This window comes from Heloderma suspectum, chromosome 3 (assembly GCF_057233095.1).
Source record: "Heloderma suspectum isolate Gila_16-S chromosome 3, 16-S_ref, whole genome shotgun sequence".
Classification (NCBI taxonomy): domain Eukaryota; kingdom Metazoa; phylum Chordata; class Lepidosauria; order Squamata; family Helodermatidae; genus Heloderma; species Heloderma suspectum.
In genome coordinates, this window is record NC_139460.1 from 243,447,728 (window position 1) to 243,465,343 (window position 17,616).

Below are 17,616 nucleotides of genomic sequence, written 5' to 3' on the forward strand. Positions count from 1 at the left end.
TTTAGGCCATTTTATATCAGCTCAAAGTGTTTTCTGAAAAGCCAGGTTTGGCCTGAAAGCCAAAACAGACTGGGACCAGGATACCTTAAGGATGGCCTGTCACATGGTTATCCAGTGGTTCCAGAAGCAGATGATACCTGATTCTTAATACAGCACATTCTAACAGTACTTTCCATCATAACCTCCTCCAGAAAACAACGCATTCCTCTAGTTCACTCCTGAGCCATTCTAAAAACAGCTCACCCATTTGATCTCTAAAATTCCTATAAGCCACACCTCCTGACAGATATGTTGTTTGGAAGTGGCAAAAGTGGCAAATACCTTCCTATTGTTAGGCTTCAAGACTGACTTGCATATATATTATGCCCTTAGTCCAATCAACCCCATTACACACAAAAAACTTTGTATGCAGGCCATGTATTTCCCAAGCTTCCCCTGCATCCTACCTCACATGCCACATCTCAAAGCAGCTTTTGAATTCTGACTGCAGCCCTGTTTATTTTTTTCATGTGGATAGAAAATGTGGAGAGGGCTGCTCAGGAACAGCAAAAGAACAAGTCATCCCAGAAGGAGAATAGATATAGTACAAATTGAAGTAAAAACACAGCCAAAATAGGTGTATTCCTGACCATAGAAATGTAATAAATAAATAATATTCCTGTCCATCCGGGAAACTGAACCAACCATCACCACGCTTTTTTCCTCTTCCCTCCCAATCCCTTTCCTTTTGTGTCAAGTCTTTTAGATGGTAAGCCTGAGGCAGGGATTGTCTAATTATTGATTTTTGGAAGCCCTTTTTGGGAGTCCTGTTTGGCTGAGGAGCAGATAAGAATGCTTTAAAATAAATGACATGCCTGTTGGCTCTACCTCCACCCTCCAACTTCCAGATACCATTTTCATGGAATCATTACACATAAACCCAAAAACAATAGCCCTATTTGGACATTAGGACACAAAGAGGTATGTGCAAGCTCTTCCCTTGACTTAGGTATGTTCACTGTAATGTCTGAAAAGACCCCTGTACATACAGAAGAGTACACACTATATACACAGATGTTTCTCTATGTGTTCTAGAACCCTGCTTTTCTAGGGTTCCCAAATGTGTGGAAACACATTGCCACACTATAACATCTGAAGCAGTTCAGGCTTCTGTATGCACAACCAAGGACCCTTCCATTTTGTTGTTTTCTGAACATATTAGGAATGTACAAGCAGTTTTAAAGCATGGAATAGCAGTTGAGGGGGAAGAGAAGTGTTAGTTGTGTGCTTCACAACTGAAGTAATAGACATGACCACCTACCCACCCCCCACTCCATAAGACCATTAAGTCCAGGGTCTAAAATTACCTAGCTGCACCATTATACCCAAACTCTGGTACTGGCTACCTCCAGTACCAGAGGCAGTGAGCCTATGTACACCAGTAGCTGGGGAACATGGGTGGGAGGGTGCTGTTGCATTCATGCCCTGCTTGGGTTCCTGGTCGACAGCTGGTTGGCCACTGTGTGAACAGAATGCTGGACTAGATGGAGCCTTGGTCTGATCCAGCATGGCTCTTCTTATGTTCTTAATACAAAATTGTGGGGGGGGGGGAGTAGGGCTGGTGGAGTATCCTGGAAGAAGATATGGCTGGCTGGCTAGAACCCTAAACAGGAGCACTCAACACTGCAACATATTGTTACACATCCCATTTGTATACTAATATTTGTCAATCCTTGCAGGATGCACAAGGCTGCAGATTCCCAAACTAAAAATAGCAGTGAGTGGTAGTGATCAAGTTAGGGTCTTTCCTGCCTACCCTTCACCTTCCCACCCCCTCTTGTCCTCAATATATATCAATCAATATGTGTAATACATGATAGACAAGTGATCGCAGACAACTATGAGATGGGATGAATGTTTAATATAGAATCACACAGTGCAAAGGGTTAATTGCTAAAGTAATTTATTACAATGCCAACAGGAGCAACAGCTGCTAAAAGAAAATATGGAGTTGTTGCAATTCTGGTTATACAAACTTACATTGAGCCAACTAGATGTTGCCTTGTGCACTGCATTTCAAGTGTAGCTACATTTTAAAATCCATTCTTGGGTCCATTAGCCACGACTTTAGTGGACATAGAGCTGAAGTGATGATGCTGGAGCAGAAGGAAAGGGCCAGAAGGTGAATGACAATATCTTTATTAGAATCAACAAATATCACAAAATAGTAAGTTTAAGAGTTCTCCTATGTTTCTTGTGCTTCTATATAATTAACTTGAAGATCTGAAATAAGTGACAGGGAGGTGGCCAAAGAGGATACATGTTTTGGAATGTGGGCTGTTAGTTTCGAGATATCACATGGTCATTAAACATATATTTCAAAAGCTTTGGGTGTTTTACACTATGCCAGAGAGACATGGAAGATTTCCTAGGGTGCATTTATTTGCAAGTCTTTGTAGAGAAAAGGATGGGGTAGATTCTAAACTGAATGTTTGCCAATCCTTACAGCCTTTGATGTTTGGACTAAGAATACCTCATTTGCACATGAAAGTTTGAATGACATTTACATGCCTAACTAGCACTCCCGCATAGTGCCGCAACCCCCAAGTGGGAAGGGTTACATATACTCATCATCATGGCAGTCGCACCCTCCAATCTCCATGAAAGTGGGCAAGGAAGACTGAGGCATGAGCGCTGGCACAGCACTCAGGAAGCCCAACTTATTCTTCTCTCACACCTATTCACAAACATGTACTGTGCATACAGTTTCAGAACCATGTGTTCCAGCCACTGACTGTTGCTTGCTATTCTCAGTGACCTAGTTCACACATAACCACAGTCCATGGGTTAAACAACCCATGGGCTGTCATACACAAGCGGGACAGAGCAGGTGCTTTTCCTGCAGCACATTCCCACTTCCGCTTTTATCCAGCAACGCATGAATGGCTCCTTCATAGGTTGCTGAGCATGATGTCTGAACCCAAAATGCTGGATTATTTAGGGGCTACCATGTGATTAACCCATGGCTTGTACCAGGTCTACTTTTTCCCACCCATGCCCGACAGCCCATGAGTTGCTTAACCCATAGGCTGTCATTATGTGTGAACTGGCCCTCTGTGACCAGGTTCACAGAATCACAGAGGGGAAATAAGCCATGGTGGTTTATTTTCCATCCCTGTGTATACCAGTCATAGCTGGTATTAATTAATTATTAATCAGCATAATTACCCTCGCCGGGCATGGGTTGTCGTGACTTCTGAACCCGGTGAGGGTGGGTGGCTGGGCTGGTTTACAAACCACCCTGAAACCCATGGGTGCTGCTGCCCGGGTGAATGAGGTAGTCAGGGTGGTGGTGGTGAAGAGATCAGTGGGTGAAGAGAAGGAGCAAGGAGGCCTGCTGGGATGCTACTTGGCAAAGCTGGCCTATCAGACAAAAGAACAGGAGTAGTGGATTGGTCACATGATTGCCAGGGGGAGGGGTGAGCAGTGGCAGCCCATACAGATTGGCTGAGGTGTTCCCTCCTCACTTTTCCTGTTGTGACGTTATACACTGGAGTTGAACTAGGGACCCCAAACATGTAAAACATGACAAGGGCCCCTCCTGCACCCCTGTGCTCCTTCTATCTGTGATTGGGTGTTGGGGCAGGGGAAAAGACTAAGGCCCCCCATGATGTATCTAATTGTTCTCTGCCCCTAACATTACTTTCTTTTGCCATGAATACAAAATGTGAGTGAGGGCAGTTCCACCCTTCCCCATGGTGGGCTCCAACTCCTATCTCCTGCTTCTCAGCCCCCTGCACTATGGAACGAGACACTGGAAGCTGCTGCTTCTGCTTCTGTCAGTGTGTTTCTGTGGCTGCTTTGTTTTTCTGCCCCTTCCCTTGGCTGCTGGTTAAAAGAGCCGTTCCCTCCCTGGGTGTATCTTGAACCATCCTTCCAGAAGGGTTGTGTATGTATACTGTAGGCATCCTGTCCAGGGAGCTATGTGCCTGTTGTATTGTATGGGCTCTCCATCTTCCCCTTTGTGTATTGTACTCCAAAACAGTGCTTGTGAGGGACATAAGGGGATTTGAACTTCTGCCTGAAGGTATGCCTGGATGTACTGGGCTCCTTGCTTGATATACCACTGGGGTTGACAGAGTGAAGGCACTGTGGTATCATCTTGCATGTTGTGATGCAGGGCGTGTGCTAGGGGAAGGTCCCCATTGTTGTGAGTTCACTGGCTTTCTCTGCGGGCATCATCACCAGCTCAGTCCCTGACTGGTTGCCACTGTCAGGAGCTCCCTAGCGGCCTCTTTCAGTAGACTCCAATGGCCAACTCAAGACACAGACAAAAGGATTCTTTTCAAGGCTTTAATCCTTTTACAACTTAATGACTCTTTCAGATGCTAATCACCAGCGACTAAGCAAGGAACAGCAGAGTGGCCTTTGCGCCGAGTAGGCAGTTGATCCCCGTTTGAAGGAGAGTCACTTGAAAACCCTGAACTTATGGGCTAGGGAGAGATCCTCCCTCTTTCCCTTGGGTCCACGGGAGGTGGCCGTTGCTTGCGTGCCAAACGGGCGCTACGCCTCCTTTCCACACCCTCCATCACTTGTCGCTCCCTGCATCTGCGTCGAGCATCTAGCAAGCCTCGTTCCCGCACTTTCTCACTGCTAGGATCACTATCTATCTCAGGAATGCTGGCAGGAGGAATCTCTGCCAGCTGCTGTGCCTGTGAGGGATGAGCTAGCTCCTCTCCCACAGATTGCTGATCCTCCTCAGAATCAGAACTGCTCTGGGGTTCTATTGGCTCAGTTTCCACCCTGACAGCCACTGATTCCAAGGATGATATGGGCATGTCTGCCATTTTACACCATTTTTTTTCTTTTTCTAGTTCTGTGTTTTTCTTCTCCCCTCCTGGGCTGGACACACATAGAATATGGCGTCCAGAATACAATAAAGTGGTGACATATATCCCTACCCACCAGCATAATTTGAATATGGGATTGCTCTGTAAGAGTGTCCAATAGTTTTCAGTCTTTGCATAAAAACATTAGCAGGTGTTGTGTAGATCGGGGTCCCCAACCCCCGGGCTGCGGACCGGTACCAGTCTGTGGCCTGTTAGGAACTGGGCCGCAAAGACGTGTGTGAAACTCCCTTACCTTGGGTCTGCAGGGGTCCGCGGGGGGGGGGGAGGCGATCCGTCCCTCCCTCCCAGAATCCTCGCTGGCCACAGCCAGCTCCGCTCCGAGTCTGCGCAGCTGCTGGCCGGCTCCAGCCACTGGCAGACTTCCGGCCGCTTGGACGCAAATGGCATCCACATAGCGGACCCATTTGCATCCCTGTTCTTCAAGTAATAGGCTATGTAAATCTTTACGTAGCCTATTACTGCAAAGAACAGGGACGCAAATGGCGTCCGCTATGTGGATGCCATTTGCTTCCCAGCAGCCGGAAGTCCACCCGTGAAACCTCCCTGCCCCCCGGTCCATGGAAAAATTGTCTTCCACGAGACCGGCCCCTAATGCAAAAAAGGTTGGGGACCGCTGTTGTAGATAGAAGGTGTACATAACGGATTACTGTTTTACGACATGACACTGTACAGAGATGAAACAATACTTCTTTTTCTTAGACATTCTGAAGTCTCATTTATTAATTGATAGAAAGGTTAAGTTTATTTTACACAATAAACTTAAAAGAAACTTCACACAATAAAGTAAATCCAAATAAATGAGAAGTGTTAGGAATGTACATAAGAAGGATGAGATGTAATACCTACAGCCCACAAAGCTAAATATAAATAAATCAAGTATTCAGAAGAAACATTTTCCAGTGATATCAATAATTTAGTCAAAGATAACACTGATCCTTTAATAAACAAAATAAAACATGTATATGAGTTAAACAATAGATTAAATTGTTAGAGGTGTATCTTATTGTTTTAAAAATCTCCATAACATTTGGTAATTTTTCTGAGGTTGTTTTCTCTTGCAGTTCCGCTGCAGATTTCACAGAAAACCACAAGTATAAATGTAGCTATGGAAGTGGCCCAATTAAGCACATAATGGACCAAAGAAAGCTATGAATTCCATATTAATTGACTGTTGAGTGCTTAATGTGCCATTGCTACAGCTGTCTTTTGGTGTAAACAAAGCAATGTAGAGTGGCAATGACTTTTTTCTTTATTCTGAAATGCATGTATTAAGTTTAGACTTCTGTCTTTTGCAACCCTATCCATTAAAAGAGTGGGCCATATTTCCATCTTATCTTAGGCAAGGCATGGGGGGGGGGGGCTAACAGAAAGGAGGAACAAGAAAATATAAAATAATCCTGGTATGTCATGGTCACTTTCCATAGCAAATACAACAGGTTTGTATTAACCACTTACCTGGTCATCTGTCAGGAGTAAAAATTGCCTCCATGAGACCAGGCCACAGAGCTTTATAGAAGTTGGCTCACTTGAGTCACACATTCCTGACATAGGTACATGTTGGCAGGCTGGCAGGTAACAGTTTCTGTGGGCTAATAACAGCTTCCTTATTTCAGCTTGTTTGCAAGGACAGAAAGAAAGAGATGGTAAAAGCTATTTCTGTCTTTCTTTTGTGAATTAAAGGAGCAGTATCTATGTAGGAATTATAGGAGCAATGTCATCATGTGTGAAGGAGCTCTTTGGATGCAGTCCTATTGAACACAGGGCCAAACTAGACAGGGTGTTCCTATGCCCCTGTTTCTTTTGCATGGAGCCTTCTCCACTCTCTTCAGTTGCTCCGGGCACATTTATCTGATCCCAGCTCACTTCTGGAGACAGGAACTGAGGATTCTATGCCCTGCTACTAACACCATTTTTTTGCAGTAAAATCCTCCCTCTCACTTAATATGTAAACGAGATGGAGTGGACAAGTAAATGTGGCCTGGAAATGTCTGGTTTGGCCTTCAGTTGGAGTAAGAAGTTCTGAGTAAAAATGCATGGGAATGGGGTTTTGGTTTATCTAATTCTGAAGTAGTCCTATCATTTTGCTAAGATTCAACACCAGCTTTAAATCATGACTTGATTTAGGCGAAGTTATGTTCACAGGTTTTTTTATTATTAATTTCTTTTTAACACACTGGTGTAGCAAATGATGAACAAGACTGAAGCAACTCATTGGGAAAATGTGTCTTTGGTAGAATGCTCCTGGGTAATATAATAAATCAAAATGATTTCTTCTTATTGTAGGGACAAAATATAATATATTTTATAATATAGATTATAATAATATAATCTATACATTATTTTTCTAATTATATATAACAAGCCAGCCCTATGCAGAGTTGGGGAGCTCTCAGCCTATGTCTAATTCTGCATAAGATATGGCTGTAAGGAAGCTAGAAATAGATCTTTGCCTCACCCTGACCCCACACCTACCCTAATGCCATAGACTGAGTTGCAGTGAAATCATGGAATGTTCATGGTCATTCCAACTCCACAAAGTGAATATGTAAGCAATAAAAATTGGAGAAACAGGCTTCTGAGAGGGAAGTAGAAGTCAATTTGGATTCGCTCTGTGTGTGCGCACACGCATGTGTGGGAGGGGAAGGGAGATGACACAGAAGACCTGGGAACAAGAGAATCTGTATGCTGCTGTTAAGGGGTGGAGAAGACATCAGAAGGCTGGAAACTGGAAAGGACTTAAGGAAGTAGGAGAGCAAAGAACAGGAAGGCTGTTGGCAGGGTGACTGAAGAAAAGTGTTATATGCACAATGAGTTGAGAAACAGGAACCTAATAATATGCAGGAGACAAACACTTGAGGGAAAGAAGGGCAGAAAAGACCAAGAGGAAATGAATGGAAAAGGTTAAAAGAGTCTGAAGAATACCTCACACAAGGCCTGAAGACAAGAACAGCTGTATACTTTTGGCAGTAAGAAATGGAAAGAGACAGAATGGGTGAGAGCTGAAATCTGAATGTGAAGAAGGCCAAACAGTGGCTTAAGGAATTGGGACAGAATAGAGAAAAGGCCTAAAATCAGGGACTGTAGGGAAGGATGGATGAAAAGCGTAGAGGCTTAAGGGAGAGTTAAAAGAGGCCTTGGATTGAGAAGCTGAGGAGAAAGAGAGGCTGAGGGAAAACCTCACACAGAATTTAGGCACAACATGAGAGGAGTAATATGCTACTGGAAGGGAATAGTCAGGCAAGGGCGGATTGAAGTCTGGTGGGCTGCCAAAGAGACAGAGGAGATGGATTTCGTATATTGATTTGAATAAACTGTCCAAAACTTTGGCTGCAGCAATCAAGTATGTCTTGTAATGACAAAATAAGCCAGGCAGTGGCATATTTGGAAATGGATGCTTGGAAATCAGAGAAAATGAATGCTGTTGCCTTCATGTCTTGCTTGCAGACTTTCCAGAACCATCTGGCTGATCACTGTGGGAAACAGAATGCTGGACTGGATGGATCTTTGGTCTGACCCAAAAGCACTCTCCTTATGTTCCCAGTCCAGGGAAACTCGGATCAAATAGCATTTTATAAATGACCACTTCTTTTAGGATCTTTCCAGACAACAACACAATTAAATCCAATTTTTATTTTTAGCGCCTTATGATTTAGCTAGCACCAGCAGCAGAATATCCCATCCTCTCAGAATGCATGGGAGATAGTTTTCCTGTAGGAGGATAACATGTTCACCACTTTCTTTTAAATAGATGGTGGCAGATGTGTGCTCTAGTGCTCAAGATGAGAAATGCACAGCCTGAAAGACCTATGTTTGTTTTTTTAAAAAAGCACACAGGAGAGGGAAAATGTGAAAGACTCATAAAATGGTAGGTCATTGCTGCAAGGGTAGTGTTTTGTTTTTACTATAAGAGCTACATGAACAAATTCCCCCCCTCAGTTAAGTGGTACAAGGGAAGCATTAAGATTTTAAAAAGAAACAGGGAACTTTTACAATGTTCATCAAATGGTACAAGAACCTACTAGTTGAAACAGTTGAGGGATGAATGATTTTACAGCAACAAAATACTGCAGTTTGGGAAGTGGGGGAACAGGACATCCCTGCAATCAACAGAAGCGTTTATTTGAGGAAAAGTATCTTGATTTTCTGTAAAGCTGGGCAGTAAATGCATATTTATTGTGCTAAAAATTAATCTGGTAATGGTTCTTAGAATCTCATTTTCTATGGAACTTTGGATTCAGCCCATCTTCAGTTTGCTGAAAGAAGTCATATTTCAGCAACAGTTTTAAGAACTGGGCAGGTGTCTGCTTAGGTCAGTTTGCAGGGGAATCATGTTCCATCACAGTATTCTAGTTTAGTTTAACTAAACAAGAAAAAAAAAGGACTGTAATTCTCTAGTTATCCAAAACCACTTTAAGTTACAGAGGAAATCCAAGTCCTTTTTAGACACACCCGCATGCACACCTACTTGCAAGATCCAGGAGTTTCCTTTTTTGTTAGCATGAAGGCAGCAAATATTCTGTCTATTAATATACTGCTCTGACTGATTTTTGGCAATCACATTTTGGTTCTGTTAACTCCATGGGACTGTATCCAATGAGCATCTTGAATTTATACTGTGGTTAAGTAGGGTCAACACCCACATATCCCAGGGTTTAGTTTTGCATTTTAGGTGGTTGGGAACTGAAGCATTGTCAAGGATGACATTTATTTAAACTGGCAAGAACAGTGTGTTTATTTATGGTCCAGTGACCTTCTTACTTGTAAAGGCTTTAGAGGTTTCCTGACTAAGTTATACGGCCAATAAAATAACTAGTTTAGTGATCTTAAATGTGCTGAAATAACAGACTAATATTTGATGGGATTTGGGAGGGAGGTTCCTGGAAAACTGGGACTTTAAACAAGGGGAGTGGGGAACACCCAACATTTTATCTTTGAATTTTCAGAATTCTATTGGTATGACCTGATGGATTAAAAGGGATAGAAGTGAGCTGCCTTCTTCTGAGCCTACTTTATTTTTTAAAAAGTCAAATAATGAGTAATTAAACTAGGGGTGGAAAAAGAGCAGCCTGCAGGCCACAGGTGCCCCCCAAACCCTGATGGACCTTCAAGATTCCCAGCTGCAGGTACACAACAGCGGACTTGCAGCACAGTGCACTGCCAGGATCACTGCTTTACTGCCAATAGCAATAGTAAAGCAGCAATTAGGTCAGGGTGGCTAAGGGTGGGATGGAGGGGGCTAAATACAATTACAAGCTCCATTTCCCAGTGGGTTGCTTCTTCTGTTTATCTGAATTCACCAGTTCCTAAGTTTGCTATTGTCCTCTGTGCCTTCAACAACTGCATGATAGGCAAAATTTCAACCAGTGCATCTTTCCCCACTGTGAGAAAGGGTGAAGAATGGTACACCTATTGAATGTCTGCCTGCTGGCCATAGAGCTACTGAAGGCAGGAAGACTCTTGTCATGAAAAAAAATAGAATGATCCCATTGTTCTTCTCCGTCCTCCTGAGCCTCCTCTCTATTCCCTATGTCTTAACTATTGCTCTTCTCAGAGTCAGAATAATTATGTTAGAAGAACACAGGTTGAAACAGGCAAGTTTTTTTCACAATTCATGAAACTGTCCTTAAGATTTGACTTAAAACAGGAATAGTGAGCTGTCAGCCAATGGCCAGATCCAGCTACTGATTAAATTTTATCTGGCTCCTAGTGATCCCACCAAATTTGAATAAAATGGTAATTATTTTGCCCACAGTTTCAACATTACGGAATAAAAAATTGTTTTCAGGTTGTGAGAAATAGAGGCATTCCACCTTCAATGTAACATCTGTCATATATAAGTATACATGTATATATTATACTACGCCTGACTGCATGCAGTCCTCTGCTGTGAAGCCTTTACTGATGCATTGATGCCAATTTTATTATGGAATCTGACCATTTGTGCGGAAGTCAGTTTGCATGGTAAAATACACTTCTGGCCCCAGATAACTGCCTGAAGAATAACATTGCTCGTTTCGGGCATTAGAACATGAACAACCCACCATGTTCTAAGGCAGGACACAACAGCTCATTCATATGGCTGAGCCTCTGTGCTAATCCTACTCTTACAATAAAGAGCTAGGAAAAAATATAAGAAAGGCAAAGTGCTATATACCTGGATGGAACCCACCTGCCTGGTAAAAAGTACATAAACAGTAAACAAACCTAAACAACAAAGAGTGTACTAGCATTTTAAAGACTAAGAATTTTTTACTAGAATAAGCCTTTGTGGACACTGTCCACTTCACCAGATGCAGATGGAAACAGATTAGATGTAAAAAGGCTTGCAGATGATTTTGTACTACATTAAAAACCTGCTCATCATTGATCATGACAACATTCATTTTTTACAAAGCATATTTCATAATCATTGCTCTCAGTGCAACAGTAAAGTATCTGAGAGAGAAATTCTTTGAACCAGAATAATACTGCCTGCTAGCATCACATGATCCACAATTTGAGCAGTATGTATTCAGCCAGACATTTGTAGAAAAAGCAAAGCTTCTTCCCCATCCCAAACAAAGCGAGATGCTGAGAAGGTGGTGCACAAACAGTAAAGAGTAAATACAGCCCCCTGGTGGGATCTGGGCAAAACAAACATCTGCTGAAACATCTTCTGTGTTTCAGTCAACAAAAGGCTGGGGGGGGGATTCCCCCCCCTTTTTAACTGAATATAAACTGCTCCAAGGAAATTTAACCCCTTCCTTCACCTAGGTTTTCTGTGGGAATCTGCTAGAGCGAACATCTCTTCGTCACCGCGAGTAACGACGTGAACTGCAGTATCAAGCCCACACATTTTATAGAAATGATCGGATTCCAAGAGCCAAGAGAACATGGACTGCTGCTAGGCATGCTGGGCTTTGTAGTTTTATGATGGATACTTAGGACAAGTTGATTCTTTTTTACTTCAATAGCCAAGGACTGCAATTACCAAAATTCACTGTGTTCCACCTCACCCCCGCCTCTATATCTCCAGAGGCACGAGTGGAAAAAAATAAGCGAGCGACTGAGACTCCTGATCACGGGCAGAGTCATAAGAAAATAATATACAGGTGGGAAGCCGTGTTAGTGTGTTGCAGGAAAAACAACAACGGATCGTGTGGCATCTTGAAGACTAACACATTTGTTAAGGCGGAAGCTTTTGCGGACCTCAGCCTCTGACAAGGCCCCTGCCTACAGCTCGGGTTCCGGCCGGGTCACTTTTGAGGCCATGACGATCGATCTCTTGTTGAGTGGTAAAAGCCACAGTTGCTCACAGGAGCGAATGGAAACATTACTGACTTTATTGTCGCAGGGATTTGGCAGTAGTATGCCCCCCACCACTGGTCAAAAAAAAAGAAAGTTAATGTGCTTGAAAATCAAGTCTTCTGTGGGGAAATGTGATTTTTATCATTGTTTATTAAAATTAAAACATTGTCCTGAAAACACTTCCTGAAATGCATCCTGCAACAGGAGGATAGATATAAACTGCCATATATTATTGCCTTTATACTGCAACTGTGTGTGGTGTGGTGGTGGTGGTGGGGTGGAGGCTGACATTCAGGTGCAGCTCATCAGGGGTTAAATAACCCATCATAGTCTACTGTGTCATGTGAACTGGCCAACTGTGTCCATTTCGGAGTGGGCAGAGGGCATTGAAGCTGAGTGAGGTTGGCTTACAACATCATGCAACTTAGGGCACAATCCTATGCATGTTTAGACAGAAAAATGTCCTACAGCAACCATGGCTGGCTAGGGAATGCTGGGAGTTGTAGCACTTTCTTCTGTCTAAACATGCATAGGATTTCACCCTTAGTCTTAGAAGGGAATATTAGCAGCTGGCCAATAATTATTCAGAACTTCTTTGACCACCCCTGAAGAGACCAGAACTGTCTGTTTTAAAGCAGATGGGCATTTATCTCTCAAGGAAGCACATATCACCTCCTGGACACAGCCAGTCAGTCTCTCCCTGCTCATATAATAAGCCAAGAGATGGAAGGGTTGAGTAGACAGGATGTTATCTTCATATTTTAGGCTTGTGGGAGGAGGGCTGTGGCTGAATGACTTCTATAACTTATACAAAACAGTGTTCAAATGAATACCCTTCAAGCATTGAGAAGAGGACCAGGAATGCACCTGTCAGCCTTGCTTCATATGCTGTCTTTCTTGCTTGCCACACATTTCAAAAGCATAAGACGGGGTCCTGGACATATACCAGCTGTGTGTAGAGAACCTCCATGCTGGGGTAGGGGGGATCCTAGGACAATGAAGAATCCTCTTGTGTTTATGTTGGTATACACTTGCCAACCACACTTCCACACTTTCAACATGCTTTACACAACTAAAGGAAACTGGGAATAGCCCCACCTCTAACCATGCTGGCATAGGGACACTCATGCATAAATAGGTGAACATGTGTAAGTGGTCCCATGATTGGGGGCCAGCAGCACATTAATCAGGTGGAGCCACTCATGGACACATAGAATCATAGAGCTGGAGCAAGCCTTGTAGGACATCTAGTTCAACTATCTCCTCAGTGCATGAAATCCAGAACTAGAGCATCTCCGATCGATGGCTGCCACCATCTCCTTGAAGACCTTCAGCGAGGGAGAGTCCACCACCCCTCTAGATAATTAGTTCCACTGTGAAGACATTTCCCCTAATGTTTAAATGAAAATTATTCTCCTGTAACTTTATTACATTAGATCGTGTCCTCTGGGGTAGCAGAGAGCAAGTCTTTGCCCTCTTCTGTGGGACAGCATTTTAGATATTTGAAGAGTCCTATCACATTCCTCCTCAGTCTTTTTTTCTCCAGGCTAAACTTACCCAATTCCTTCAACCTTTCCTCCAAGTACTTGTTTTCTATACCCCTGAGTCCCTGATCGTTTTGATTGCCTTCCTCTATATCCTACTTGCCGTGCAATCTATATGTCTCCTCAGAGGAAAGTCCCCTATTGAGTTCCATGGGGTTTATTCCCAGGAAAGTGTGTAAAGGACTGCAACATTGACCTGGCGCACAGAACTGGACACAGTAGTCCAGATGAAGTTTGACTAGTACAGAACAGTATACCTCATGAAGGGGGCTCCTTTAATGTAGAGTCCATAATTAAGCCCCCTACTGCAGACAGCAGGCAGGGGAAGAGAGTCAGTGGATTACCACAACCCTGTAATGTAGTCCACTGGGGTAGAGGTAACAACCGCCATGTACTATAATATCCACATTTCAGATGGGGGCCTGGCTAAGGTTGACAGTGGCTTAAAACAATGCTCTAATAAAAGCTTGAAAACTGTCACCTACTCAGTCTTTATTGCATGTATTATATAAATATTATAAATAAAATAAACATTAGCATGGACACTGACATATTTCAAATTAACTTATTTCGCTAAGAGTGTCCACATGTCTAAGGGTGAACACAGACCCTCTAAAATTGCAATAAACACGCTAACTAGGAAGTAAGCCCAACTGTAAATACTGGGACTTGCTTCTGAGAAAATATTCATAGGATCCCGCTGTTCGTCTGAGGGAAGTGGTTTAGGGCTCATTCCTATGCAATGTTTAGGCAGAGAAAAGGCCTACAACTCCCAGTATTCCCCAGCAGGCAAGGCTGTCTGGGGGATGCTGGGAGTTGTAGGCCTTTTCTCTGTCTAAACATGCATAGGAATGTGCCCTTAAATCACACATTCTCTACCCTGAGAACAAATGTCCCGGAATGCAGTCAACGTGTGTGCGAGCCACTTTCACCGCACTTTAGAATGCCCCCGTATCACCAGGAACCATCACAGCCACGTTGCAAACAGACATTCTAGCAAAAGAACCCCACACACCGAACACACTTCAGGGTGCAGTAAAGGTCGATCTGTTTTAACCGCCTCCTCAAAAAACGAACTCCCAAGCTCCAACCTAGCGCTCAATTAACCGCAGAGACCCCCATCCCGTGTTCTATTCGCTTGCACGTAAATGTCTTCTGTTCGGACCTCTCTCAGTGTAAAATGGAGACACCCCCTCCCCCCGCCGCCCATATCAAACCGGAAGCCAGAGCACGGGTGTTACTCTAGACGTTCTTTTTCTATGGTCGTGGCAGGGAAAAGAGGGAGAGGGCCTCGCTGCGCTTGCGTGTTACATGGCTTCCTGAGTGGTTGGCGGCAGCGGCCATTTTGTGGATCTTTGGGTCCCCCCCTCCCCTCCCCTCGCTCTCTCTTTCGGTCCTAGACGTGCTCCTGTCGGGGCCTGTATTGAACGAGGGACCTCCGGGCCTCTCGCATTTCTTTGCCCTGTGTTGGAGCCTCCCTATACCTTCTCCCTTCGTGCGGTGTCCTGGGTTCGTCTGTGAGCGGCCTTCCTTGACCGCGATGGAAGACGACGGGCAGCCCAAGACACTGTGAGTGGGGCGGGCACGGGGCGGGGGCCTGGGCAGGTGGGTGAAGGGGGCTCTGACAGGCGGTAATGTTCGCTTGAGACGGAGGGTCTGCGGAGGGTGGTGTCTGTGGAAGAGCGTATGGGCTGAGGGAGAAGGGCAAAGAAACCAGAGGTTGGGATATGGGGACATCGAGGGGAGAATGCAGGCAACGATGAGGCGACGAAGTAGCTCTAGGTAGCTGGAGAGCAGGTATTATATTGGGGTCAAAGGAAAAAGATGAGAGGTGTAAGGGGAAGAAGCGTGCTACTGAGGGGAGTTTCTAGGAAGATGTAGGAGCGACAGTCGAGTGGGACTAGAGGTTCATAATCTCTGACATGACCTGGGTGTTCAGATTTCTCTTTGTGGCACGCTGTGGCGCTGAAGGGACCTGAACGGTGGTATGTGGGGCAAAGGGTTGGCCTATGGGAGTCTTCGTACCTATGGAGGATTGTGATTTATTTCTTTATTTTAATTCTGCAGCTTTATATAACATGAGTGCTGGTTACAGTCAATATACAAGGATGTGGGTGTTTGGGAATATAAAGTCCTCAAATTCTCACCAGCGGGAATTAGGAGAAGATACAATTCAGATTAGCTAATTTCTTATGGCCCATGTGGAATCCTTATCACTACAACTATTGTATCCTGCCACTAGGCAGGGTTGGCATATGCTATGTATCTGGAGTTTAGCAGGGCATGTGGGAAGGCTTCAGTAAGTAATGTTTCGTTACAATAAGGGACATGTACAAATGCTAGGAAGCTTAGGAAATAGCTTAGGAAAGCCAGAACGGATGTGGATGTAGATGCGGATAAATCTAATGCTGGAGAGACACATTGGGTGATATCTTATTGGATAAAAGATGGCAGGATTCTGAGCTCAGAGAGTAAGACTGAATAATACATCAAATAAAAGGAAGGTGATTTACATAGTAGATTGTCTCATTCCATAATCTGAAAATGAAATTTGGAGAGTGTTTAGCTGGAGGATATAGTCACTATCCTGAGTGACCCCAGAACCCGAGTGAGATAAAACCTTCAATGAAAGGTAAGGTTCTTGCTGCATTCTGCATACTGAGAGAAGTGTGTTGAAGGTGTATGAACCATATGTTTACTATACTAGCACAGACCAAGCACACTCTCCCTCCTTCCTTCAGAAGAATTACTGCTATTTCTAAACAAAATTATGGATGTATTTCAGTTGACATGAACCAAATGTCAATTTTCTTTTAAAGTTCTCATGTCCCATTCCTCATTTTTGAGGAGTGAAAAATCACAGAACAGTGGTAATGAGGGCTTCTTGAGCTCTCACTGGGTAAATGAATTCACTGTGTTTTCGCCTAATACATACACACTTCTCTTAAGCATTCTAACAAAGATATTGTTGAAGTAGTTACTGCATTTTGACTGTTCCTTAAATTTTGAGGTAGCAAGCCGAAGGAGTTGCCAGTTTGGTCAGAGCTGTGGGTGATGTTGGAAAAATCGTGAGGCAAAAGGTTGAATTAGGGTGCAATCCTATCAAGATAGGCAGCTGCCTCTGAAGTCAGAGGCAACCGCCTATCCAAAGCAAGGCAGCAGAGGCATGGGGGGATCATTCCCTCTGCGCTTCTCCTGCCTTGCTATTTTTCACTAGACAGCCGTTTTCAGCTGTCTAGCGGTGGGGGGGCTGACCTGGAGAGGAAGCCACCGTACGACACATTGGACACATTGGAGAGCTCCACTCTCCCCTCCCCAGAACGCCCCTTTTCAGTCACTCCGTGCTCTTCTTCCAAGTGTGGAGGACGGGGCTTCTCCGTGCTGCCTCGGAGGCAGTGCAGACGAGGGAGGAGGTCAGTTTTCTGGGAACCGACCTCAGAGCGCAGGCTCCGAGGTCAGTTCCCAGAAATGAGCATATCCTATGGCCCTCTAGACAGTGTCTAGTGGCCATAGAATTGCTCCGTTAAGCAATTAAAACATGCAAAATAATATAGCAAAATATACGGAACTTGTATCTCCCTTTATTGGTCACGGAGGTGTGAAAATAGTAAACATTTCAGTTATTATTAGTATTCTAAAAACTATCCTCAAGTGTGAGAAATTTAGGGTGCAATCCTATGCATGATTAGACAGAGAAAAGGCCTACAACTGCCAGCATGCCCCAGCCAGCATTGCTGGCTGGGGCATGCTGGGAGTTGCAGGCCTTTTTTTTGTCTAAATATGCATAGGATTGCACCCTTAGTTACTCTTGTAAAATTGTGATACTAGTCTTAGGATGCAATCCTATGCATTTTTAGACAGAAAAAAGTCCTACAGTGTTTTTCTGTCTAAACGTG

General features: G+C 43.9%; 1 protein-coding gene across 5 annotated transcripts in view; it reads left to right on the top strand.

Moving 5' to 3' along the window:
- Positions 1-15,058: 15,058 nt before the first annotated feature.
- The window catches only part of TIAL1 (TIA1 cytotoxic granule associated RNA binding protein like 1), a 42,572-nt gene continuing 40,014 nt past the window's right edge, over positions 15,059-17,616 (top strand). For all 5 annotated transcript variants that reach the window (XM_084846078.1, XM_084846079.1, XM_084846075.1 and 2 more), the window contains exon 1: positions 15,059-15,289. Coding sequence is in view for 3 of the 5 variants with exons in the window: in XM_084846075.1 (XP_084702201.1) it covers positions 15,261-15,289 (29 nt within the window). In the remaining 2 variants the exon portion in view is untranslated. The remainder of the gene's footprint in view (positions 15,290-17,616) is intronic.